The 11,902-nt window shown below is 38.8% G+C and overlaps 1 protein-coding gene across 2 annotated transcripts; it reads right to left on the bottom strand.

Annotated features, from left to right (window-relative positions):
• Positions 1-4,791: 4,791 nt before the first annotated feature.
• On the bottom strand, positions 4,792-10,728 carry LOC139123963 (uncharacterized). 2 transcript variants are annotated; one of them, XM_070690106.1, is made up of 7 exons: positions 10,494-10,728; positions 9,936-10,003; positions 7,888-8,283; positions 6,746-6,826; positions 6,312-6,362; positions 5,433-5,526; positions 4,792-5,192 (listed from the first exon to the last, which is right to left on the bottom strand). In XM_070690106.1, the coding sequence occupies exons 1-6, from the start codon at positions 10,529-10,531 to the stop codon at positions 5,447-5,449; spliced, it is 714 nt and encodes a 237-aa protein (XP_070546207.1). In that variant the 5' UTR covers positions 10,532-10,728; the 3' UTR covers positions 4,792-5,192; positions 5,433-5,446. The 2 variants fall into 2 exon arrangements, with proteins under 2 accessions (XP_070546207.1, XP_070546208.1); XM_070690107.1 differs by lacking the exon at positions 6,312-6,362 and having other exon boundaries at positions 10,494-10,727.
• Positions 10,729-11,902: the final 1,174 nt, after the last annotated feature.

Below are 11,902 nucleotides of genomic sequence, written 5' to 3' on the forward strand. Positions count from 1 at the left end.
CATGGGATGCTTAGTTCGGGACTGTACGGAGGTAAAATTGAACAAGACCACAAATTAATTCCCATTAGGCAATCACAGTAGCGTTGAGCTCGATTTTCCTATTTTAAAACATTCAGCGGCACGAATCCTCTTAAAAGGTGATAGGTCAATGTCAGCTTCACTACTGATGAATTTTTTTGTGTGGGCAAGTCCACGGAAATTTTGCAATAGCGATGAAAATAGCGCCCTCAGTGGGGTTTTTGACAAAATTCAGGCTTATTGTTATGATTTGTATGGCCCCTAGAACTCCTCATAATACCACTGAATGCTTCAGCCATTATTCACAACAGTCTGCGCTTTGATTCAGGCAGAAAAAATATCTTTACAAAAATTCTTGACATTAAAGTTCAAACTAAACAAGCATCCATGCAGGTATAAAAACATCAAGGTCTGCACTATTTTTCTTCCGAACCATCTTCGGTAATGAACCCGGAAGTGAATTTGTGGTCTTGTGCCAAATTACTGCATAAGCATACGAAATCTTAATTAGAAGGTAGCTCCAAGATGGAAATAAAGTAAACGCAATCACTGCACACGTACTATTGACCAATGACAGCCATGCTTACAATGCCTAGCCCATACCTGACCCTATTTTTGTTAGTAGCGCAGCCAGCGGTAGAAATGGGTCAGGGAACCAAACTGAAATTTTGACCGACTGAAAATGTTTTATAATGTATTACCTTTCCGGCATCGTATGTAGTAAACAACGCTTTGCTGAACATAAACTCAACATTTATCCACAGCCCATCTGGTACCTCCATTAGAGTACGAGTTGAAATAACACTTACTTAGTTTTAATCAGCCACCGTGCACCATGTGCTTCAGCAAAGCCGCAGAATTTAGCATGACGTCAAATGCCCGGCTTCAAGTTGGTCGTACTTTTCTGTCGTTATGGTAAACACTTTTCAACCAGATAACAAATATTTACTTTCCTCACCTGTCACTGACCTCTACCCTTATTGTGACCATGGATACATGTGCATGTCTGTCAACAAAGTTTGGTCATTAGATAGTGATCACCAGCAACTGTTTCTTGCAATGGAATTTCGAAATGAATTTGGTAAAGAAATCAACTGGGCCGTCAAAAACCTGGTCTTACCTTTGAACCGTCCTGACTCGACCAACTCCGATTCAGCGTAATGCTAACATTGTTATGGCCAATGTAGGTTTTTCTGTTTGGCTCAGAGAATGAATCTTTGCCCGCTTGTGTCACAATGGGGTGTTTTAAGAAAGTGGCTTCTACAACGTCATCGTATTTGCTAATTATCTCCATCCAGAAAGCAGTTTTGAGAAACGCCTCAGTCAATAATGGCCGCTGGTGGCGCTGATTGGCGGCCATCAGAGAGTATTAGCTATACATGATCCTTACATTATTCAGAGACATCCAACTAGTCAAATTGTATGGATCGCAAGAACTGTCATCCCGCATATACTGATACAGTATCTAATGTGTACTGTATGCCTTGTGAACTGTATAGTGTTTTGAGGGTAACTAGAAAAACACACAGAGCGTAAGGCCTGAGAACAAATTAAAATATTTATCGAACATTATGCTGTAAGCGAGACTAGATCTTACGTTTGTCGACCCTTCGTCGGTTGGAGCACATAAGCAGTTAACAAAGATTGTAATATTATTTCTTGGTACGAATGAGGATACATGGATACAAATCGTTGGATACGAACTCATTTGTTTTTATTTAGGTATATGTACACTATTTTTGGGTGTGGAGCGGGCATTGTCCCCACACCTTAACCACGTTTGTGTAGTGACAGTGCCTTGACCAAAGTCCTCCCTATGTCACTGTGAAAAAGTAGCTAGATAGAGTCAGAAATTTCATAGAGACATGAATGGTAAGGCAAACGCTCAATTGGAAGCTACAAACGTACCCATTGAAAGCCAAACACTCACGTGTCTTACATATATTTTCTTTGCGGCTTGTTTCCTCCGTCTCAGACGTAAGGGTAAAAGCCAGAAAGAGCAACAAAACGTGACGCGAATATTTACAGCCCCTTTTCCAGGGGATTACATTAGCTAACATAATCCATCATCTTATGAAACATCTGAAGCTTAAAAAGGACTAGCGCTTGTTGTCAAAATACGAAAAATGAATTAATTCGTCGCACATGCAAGAAGTAACGCGATACATAACAGTGCAAGTCTAAAGACTTTGTATTCTATTCGCATGACACGAGAGGAATATTAATAAGCGGCTCTAATCATGGTTTTCCCTAAGATCAGTGTAAAACTGGGTGTTGCACTGGTATTCGTTCTGTATTTAACCTCTTGGGTATATTGATCCAATAACAGGCCAGGTATCAATGACCCATTTTTTCTGGGAAACCTTGTGCATAACAAAATATTCCTCTCTTTCCGAAACATATTTTATTAACTGATTTGGAGAGGGTAGGGATTACTCAATATGTTTGAAATGTCGTCATCATCGCAAGTTATTGAGATATTTATATTATTAGACGATTTCCGAATCAGGGATAGTGGACAAGAGATATGTTTATATCAGGCACTTAGAGATCAAAGCAAAGACCATATGCCCCACACTCGGGTGTTAAAATTAATGTGCCCAAGAAGGCTGGCTCCATCATTTAAGCTTCGAATGTATAGCATAATTGTCATCACACCGTGACCTGAATATCTTGAGCCGTAGCAGACAAAATCAAGAAATCAAGACACACTGATTTACTTCAGTGCCCAATCCACCTCATTTTGTAAATGTTAATGTTTTTTTCTGCCTGAGTTTATACTGACATGTGAAAAAATACTCTAAGTTTTTTTCCGTATGACTTTTCAGGACAGATTTAAATACAATTACTGGATATTAAACTGAAATATTGTCATCACAAAACCGACCAAAGTCTTGCAGGACTCTGTCCTATCAGTGGTGTAAGTACATTTTTCTGAAAAAATATGCCAAATATTTATGGGTATCTCGTCGGATAAAAATATCCAACCAGTGCTACATCCACGATTATTTTCGGTGCGCAAAATCTTTTTATAAAGCTGTGAGTTTTATAATGGCCTGCTTTTGTCCACGATAGAGTTACCAAATCTGACCTTTTCATATGCTAGTGGCGGTTGTTATGACGGTAATGCCATTCCGTCACTTGACCTAAGCTGTGAAAACGAAAGAATCATCTTCGATAGACTCGATGCAAGTGGTGTCATTCGAACTTTCCTAAAGCTGTCTCTATTTAGTTGCGCTAAATGTTTCTCGTAAAAAACATAAGTGTTTATGCAAACCCTCAGCTCGGACCCACAAACGTCTCCATTAAAAGCCCACCACTCACGTGAAGTAAATATATTTTCCTAGCAGCTTGTTTCCACCCTCTCAATGGTGAGTGTAAAGGAAAGACAGAGCAACACACCGTGCCGTGAATATCCCCCTTTCCAAAGGAAACCTTTAAATAGCAAACATTTGATAACATAATCCATCAACTTATGAGAACAATTTAAGTTTAAAGAGGGTAGCCCTTGTTGTCAATTTGGCAAGAATATTAACTAGTCAAACTTACTAGATGTAACGCGATACATGACAGTGCAAGTCTAAAGACTTTGTATTCTATTCTCATGACACGAGAGGAATATTAAAAAGCAGCCAAATTAAAGGGTTTCTCTAAGTTTAATGTCAAACTGAGTGCCATACAGGGCGTCGTTCTCCATTTAACCTCTCAGGTTTATTGATGTGTCTGTAAAAGATCAAGTATAAATGACCTATTTTTTCAAGGGGGCGTTTCGTACTGATTTCCAGTAACCTAGAGAGTACTTTGGTTCAAGGCATTGTCACTTAAGAGTCCCTATAACCACTTTGAGCGTACATGGTCACAGGAGGGACTGTGACATGGTTTAACAAGAATATCCAGTCGGTTCATTTCTAACGGTTTGTGTCCACCTATCCTATCTCGTGCCAGTAAATGGCGTGAGAAGTGCAAGCTGTTTTGGGGCGTATACCAAAATTCCTCCCTAACTAACACGAACTACGTACTCCCTAAACTATCCATACATCGACTCGTACCCTTTCCGACGGTGACGTGACTAGGATTCACTTGAAATTGCGCAAAAAATCACGAAATAGTTGCTGGTAGCGTGACACATTTGTTTACATTACGGTATGTTTGGACAGACAACTTTCCTCAAAACAGTCCGGTAATTTGCTCTGCCTTGTTTCACTTAGATCCTTCAGATCATCAACGCACGCACACACACGTAAAAATCGCTATCAAAAGCAGAACACAATCGCCTCATTTTGTACTTCTCTTTATTCATGGTAAGCTGCTGTCATGACAATTTACAGATGAAGCGACGGAATTGTCAATATCAATTCCGTTGTTGACGTTTATTTTAAGTCATGTGTAGTACACTATGTGTAAACGTTAAATCAAGCCAGTACTATAGTTTGCAGAACGTCTACAAAGTGAAAACTGCATTCACTTGTGTTCACCAAAGCTCCACATTTGCCAATGGCGTACACGTTTTGATCAACATGGAGGCTTTCAGGTACGGAGTCGTTCATCAAATGAAGTATGCGATGCATCAAATCGGACTGCCTAACATCATTGATGTCATCCATAGCACCGTCATAGCGCCCCCACATCGGACGTAACGATTGCATTAGACAGGTATGATATTTGTGTGACATGTATATTTTAAAGTGTAATATCAAATTTTGAAAGAGCAAGGAAACTCGATCAGAAGATATATTGTTTTGCCGAATCAGATTATTAGATGAGATCGAAGTTAATGTTGACGACTGCATTTGTCGCAGTCCTTCTGTCAAAAGTCAATACTACGTGTCTCTTTTCTAAGGGGATTCGATATTTGAAATACACTACTTTAGTTTATTGTATGTTAAACAATTAGAAAATCAAGGGTAGCCTGTCACGTAGCAATAGCCTCTCTAATCCTATTCTCAGGTATTTTTTTTATGAATTTTTAAGTGAAAACACAGATAAAGGGTTCATTTAGCCGCACTGGAGTAATGGCCTCGGATAATCGTCATTGGAGATACAGTGGGGCGAATTGAACGCCTTTGTCTGATTTGGGTATTAAACAGAGAGAGTTAAGCAGTATCGATCTGCATTCAACAAATGAGTCCGGGAAAAGTTCAAATCTTCATCCATATCGGCTTTGGCAAAGGAATCTGTCGGCAAAAACACAAAAACTTATTTAAAATTTGAAAAAAAGAAGGCGATTTATGTTTCTCAACTTTCTGGATAAAACTACGGCTATACATGTGTCCAATACAGTGTACATAATTCGTTAATATTGTCTGTAATCTTCTTTGAATTGTATAAAATGGAACAACAGGGAAAGTTGAAGGTTCAGCATATCCGCAACAACTGACAAGCAATATACTATAAAACCAAAATGGGATATTTACCAATATGGTCCTTTTCACAGAACCGCTACCAAGGCGAAAAACAAACTTGGAACCACAAGATATTTGGTCAAGGAGAATACACAGGCTGAACTCTCTGTAGAGAAGAAAAAAAAACGATTTCGTGAAGTGATATCGCTCAGAAAATTTGAGCTTAGGACGTCTTGCGAATTTGGGTTTGGGATAATATTTCATCGACCCTGAAGATGCAATTACGGCATCGACTGTTTAAGGTAGAATGCGCCTCGCGGACAGATATTGTGACTGACAATTTTTATTATTCTTTCCTTATCTACAAGTTTTGGGGATTCGTTTTAAAGCTTCTTAGTTGGAAAATATTTCACCCTCTTAATTTTTCGAAAATGGAAAATTTAATTTTACCCATGAAGTTAACACGGGGGTTGTGAATTTTGAATTTCAAATATCGGTAAGTGACAGGTACAAATTTGTTTCTTTAGTACCAAACTTTGCATGTTGACGCCGATATTTAGTCTTGAATTGCTAAAAGTATGGTTGAAATTTTCACTGAGGAATTAGTTTGAGCAAAAGGTTCAGTCTAACTCTTTTATTTTCGCGGCGTATACTACCGTAAACAAAGAATAACGTATCCGAAACACTCTGTCTGCCAACCATCATGTCTACTCAGGAGACAAATTAATAACCGGGCCAAGTTGTCATAACTCTAACGTCCACTCATAATATTATTTTATCGGTTAAATATAATTAGATTTTCAAAAACAGCGCGTATATACACACTAGCACACATGACAAGTGTAGTGTGCTAGTAGACAGATCCGGGCATAATAAAGCTGGCGTCGGTCATTTTGGAGAAGAAGGCTCATCTGTTAAATTAATTTCTGAAAATATCCTGACTTCCCTCACCGGTCACAGCACCGGTCACAGATTCTGTGGTGTCTGTTGCTGATGTTGAACCTACAGAAAGAGAAATAGACACCATAGGGCAGTGTTGCTTCTTTTAATCTTTGCACTTTTGCGTTATTTCTACATGCCGTCTGCTTAGGAGTACGCATGAACCATAAGGGTTTACAAATGAGCGACATTTTGAATGAATGTAAAGATTTAATTTACTAAATAAGTTTTCTGGTTATACCCATATGACTCTACTTCCTGGTATTAGCGGACGCTTTGTATCCGAAATTGGAAATTTTACGGCAAGAAAACGTCACCTTTCATTCAAGTTTCAAATGCACTACTAAGGTACAAGTGCAGAGCCTGGTTTGATACTCAACAAAATATGCGGACACAAAAGTACCAGGATGTAAGGTCATGAGAATTGTCTGTTCACTTTCTCGTACCTGTTGGTGGGTCATCGGTACATGTACTGCAAGGTGTGCCGCCACTCGTTTGTTCTGGTGATGCTGGAGTAGTCGAATCATCTGTAATAAACAGCCCCATACAATATTGTCATAGACGTCAATTTAAACCGATATCGTTTGCACAGATAAGCACAAATATTTGCTCCGTAGAGAACTCATGATCCTTGAAATTATCGTGATATGCTAATGTCTTGGTTTTCAGAATTCTATAGAAAACTTCAGAAAGTACCAAATTTGGTTATCGTGTTCGATTGACGAAATTTATATTCAAAATGAGGCTTTACTGCGCACGCTAATACAAGGACAATTACGGATACTACCTGCAAAGAAAACATTGCCCAACTACTTTTGCAAAGTTTTGATTGCACACAAACAAAAATGCTGTTTTATAGAAACGAGCATTTTTTTTTGACAGAAATCGTCAGAAAATTAGATTTGGAGGGTCGGTCGTTATTTATGGCAACAATACGTAGTCAGTGTTTTTCCCTCTGCAACATTAGTTCACATTTTCATGTTGATAAACTGTATCCACGTCCATTTAAAATATACTTTACTATATCAAGCTTAAATGCAATCACGACCTAGAAACTTTTATCAATGTTTTGCTTTCACACCGAAATTTATTTAGACCATAAAATAGATATGATATTCTTTTGGAGACAAAGCCATAGAGAGACAGCCAAGCAGATGAAACAGGAGACGTAAAAAATATTAAAAGTAAATATACAAAGTCAACAAATGAACCTTAGAATAATGACATGAACCACAAACCCTCGAGGGCCTATGGTTGAACCGATACAGACAAAATATAAGATTGAAAGAGCAACGAAGACAAACAGATGGTTATAAATCGGCTACATTCGATTAATCATCAACTGAAATTGCTCTATTAAAATGACAAATATATTCATCGCGCAAGATGTTTGCCACAGAGAAACAGTTCGTTGACAATGATATTTTAGCACAAGAACAAATCGTTGAAAAAATGGCAGACCCGCCTGAATGCATATACAGGTTGACTATAGGTTGGACACGTATGTTTTCTTCAGGGCAGTTGTGACAATTACATTCCATAAATACAAGTAGGCTTTCACAGAATGACGGTTGCACTGGATATTTGCCTAGGCAGTTGTTAGTACTTGCTGTATTAGCAGCAAGGATTATGCAGGAGTCATCGTTTTCGGCGACAGCGTCATCGGTTACTGTAATGACTGCGCAGACATGAGTCCAAGTTCCGTCGCAGCTCGAAGTGTCAGTCAGAGATACTGTTTCACCAGTGAATGTGTGTTCACCCCCGTTGCTGACAGTCTCTGTTAAACTTGCATCGTGCGCAGTAGATGCGGATGATACAGAATCTTCGTAGTTGTCGCCAGAAATATAGTAAAATTTAACCGCGGTAATGTCACCACCCTCGCCACCAATGTCGCACACATCTAGGTTAAATGTTACACTAACAGGGCCTGAGCAGTCAATGGTACCACCCGTGACCGTGACAGTTAGTGCCCCCGTTGCAAGATCTGTAGTTGTTAAAAACAAGGCAAAAGATTTAATCCAAATAAGAAACATTTCATGACATTCATCAATTCTTGACAAGGAGCAATTTTTTTGTGTTTATATGGCTCTGTTTTCTAAGTTTCCCAGTTAAACTTCTAATATTGGCAACATAATGATGTAAATGCCTTAGAAATGTTTATTTTCACTGCAATGAACGAGTTTTGACGCTGTACTCCCTTCAAGTTTTTCCCAGGCGCTCACATATCCCTTCCTAAATGGTACGTCTAAGGACATCTATAATTCTTGGGGATGAACTCAGCTACGGCTCAGACTACTATACCAATTGCAACTTTGCATTCATAGATGCCATAGAGCTGCGCAGCCACTCGAACGAGCAATGCACGTTCTTGAATGCTTAGCTGGTGCGAGTTCGATTTTGAGCTGATTTTCGGCGGGCCTCATAACTTTCGCGAGGGACTGACGTTAATCAAGGAAACACTAATTTTACAAACTCCGACCTAAGTTTTACATCTACCGTCCACCTGGTATAAAAGACGGAATATCGTAAATCTATGCAATTGTAAAAATGCCACGCTACCGATCGGACGTGCAGTGTTTGGTCTCAGTATCCTTTGATGATTTTGCCATGTTTCAGGCTTCATTGTCGTTGAATTTTGCATATGATATCTGTGAATATATAGCGACTAAACTTGAGTCGAAAATAATCTGAAAAAAGTTCCGTTTTTTTGTCGAAGACCCCATGTGTTTCAAAATGTGTTCCCGTACGACAATTTGACCCCTCTTTGCATATGTCACGAAAGTGCCAATCATCATTATTCAAATTTCTCATACGGTCAAAGCGATGCTTGAGAATTCAAAAATGGCTGTGTCATCAGTAATCCCCCCCCTATTGTGCGCCCACGGTCCTGTTAGTTCCCGTTAAACATAAGCGTCCTTTAAATTGTGGAAACCTGTGTTAACACCTTCATCTTTAATCTGTTCGCTCTTAAAGTGAACTATAATCCCTATCGTGAAGTGGAATAGCCCAACAGCGGAATAATATCATAAGGCGATAAGGTTGCCATCTTTCCTAAGCAACGAACTTTCTATATGAGTACAGATAGGAATAAGCAAGGTTCGATGTCTGTCGATTACATCGCTAATTTCAGAACGTCGACAGGAAACAGTCATCACCAAGTTTCCATGTATGACAAAGAAGTTATTTCACGAAGTTTAGTCGATATCGAGTCGTATTCTCATGATGTTTCCCAGTTATACTTACGCAAATAATCAAAATGAGGACACGTCGCTCGAATTCGACGTGATATCGACCAACCTTTAAACATCTCTTAACACGTTATATCACGCCCGGTCGACAATTTTTGATCATATGGTTGATATTGAACAGGCTGTTTACTACATAGTAAAATAGCAGAATAAAAATTACTCTCTGTCCGTGACATTATTGAAATATAGCACAACGATACGACATGCATTGATGATGCTGAATAAAATATGGTGTGTTCCTGTGACTCTCAAAAAACTGAACCACACCCAAAATGATCCTTACTTTTGACATTGTCGAATTATGGTACTTTCTTCAGGATATTCTTTGAAATGAATACTTTCGCATGACATAGTATACAATGTTTGATATATAAAAAGGAGGTCTTACCTTTGGCTGCAGATACAAATGTCGGCAGAATTAACAAGAAAAGGACTGTCAAGATAATACCATTTGCCCTGAAAAAAAGTTGATAGGAATTACGTTGACAGCAACATTCTTCGGAAAGCATATAGGAGAAACAAAACATCACTGAAAATAATACGCAACATTATTGTCATCACAACACAGACATGTATAAGAAAGCCACTATCATAAATAAATGAGGTTTGTTTTCACTACTTCGCTTTTATGAGTATAATAGGAAATCAAAATGGCATCAAGATAATGAGTAGCATTTCTGGGTTTTTCCAGTTTTAATTGAAATCGAATGACAAGTATTGTTCATCTAGCAAAATACACGTTACTTTGCGTTACCTCGACCTCTCAAAATATTCATGGATCCAAAAAGGGTACAGTGGATAACAATTGACCTGAGTATAAGATTACTAAAAATTCTCTACAGCGAGGTACAAGCTATAGCAACTCGAGACAATGTAATGAAAGCGTATTTCTGGAGGGGAAGAAAACAAAAAGTTGGAAAGTCATGATGCCCGCATATTTACTTACATCTTTGTCGTGTTGAATATCTTCTTCATAATGTGCATTTCGGGTTACCAATGCAAATTTTATAGGCTTGGTACAGTCTGACACCGCCAAATGATGGCGCTCACCTCTGACAGTTGATTGGTCTGGCCCACTGAAGATCAAGAGATTATTGAACTGATTGGACGATATCTTCTCCATGGGCGTGACTTTGTTTGAATTATACCATATTTGCATTCTGTTTCGGGTACTTCATAATTTATAATGCATAAGCCTACAAACGGAAATGAGCATGCTTTTAAAATGTGGTCAATTTATTGAATCGTCATAGCAACAAACAGGCAAAACCACAATATGTAAATCTAAGTAATAGAGCTGCATGAAATATACCGTTTAATTCAGCTGTCATTCCGAAACCTTTTATTTCCCGTCAACTAAACAAATGACATGTTTGCAACTCTTATTAATAGAATATACGATTTATGAACCTCACCTCATTGAAGGGAGGAGTTGACACTATACTCCTACGTGCCGTTTATTTGTTTGGATATGTTGTCATGGTATCGGAACAAGTGGTCATTCTATAATCTAACGCTTGATCGGATAACAAAAATATGTTCAGTCATGCCAGCAGGCTAAACAACTCGGACCACATTCCACTTGAATGTGACATTAATCTGGCAGTTCCGAAGCGGATTTCTTACAGTGATCATTGGGTTTACAACTACAAAAACGCGGACTTCGGTCACTTAAATACCACCATTTCCACACTTCCATGGTCTGCTTTTCTGAACAGCTCAAAACATTGACGAAGATGTAGAACTTTTCTACGATATTTTACAATCAGCTATAGATGACACTGTTCCTAAAGTCCGCATAAAAAGAAGGAAGTTCCCTCAGTGGTTTGATGCTGACCTGATCTCCCTTGTTAGGGAGAAGGAAATCGCCAGGCGCCAGTATAAACGCTCTAAGTCCCTTACCGACTACTCTGTTTTCTCACGTTTGCGTGCCCAACTTAATCTAGCCAAGGACGTACGTTATCGGGAATATCTAGCAGATGTCCAGTCCTCCATCCACGATAACAGCAAACGCTTCTGGGGTTATGTGAAATCAAAACGCAAATTAACTCTGAATTCTTTGAACTTTGAATTTAACGGTAAGCATTCTAACTCCAGTTCCGAGGCTGCTCAAATGTTTGCAGATTTTTTTGCCTCTGTGTTCACTGAAAACAATGATCCTAATCTGCCCGAGCTTAATTATCCATGTTTTGGACAATTATCACATGTTAATATATGTCCGGACAGTATTAAGAAAGTCATCGCTTCTCTAGACTTGAACAAAGCGAGTGGCCCGGACGGTATCTCCGCCTGCATCATTAAACACTGTACCGATGTTCTTGTTGTTCCCCTCCAAATTTTATTCCAAAAATCCAT

This window comes from Ptychodera flava (genome assembly GCF_041260155.1).
Source record: "Ptychodera flava strain L36383 chromosome 23 unlocalized genomic scaffold, AS_Pfla_20210202 Scaffold_23__1_contigs__length_28996876_pilon, whole genome shotgun sequence".
NCBI classification, from domain to species: Eukaryota; Metazoa; Hemichordata; class Enteropneusta; family Ptychoderidae; genus Ptychodera; species Ptychodera flava.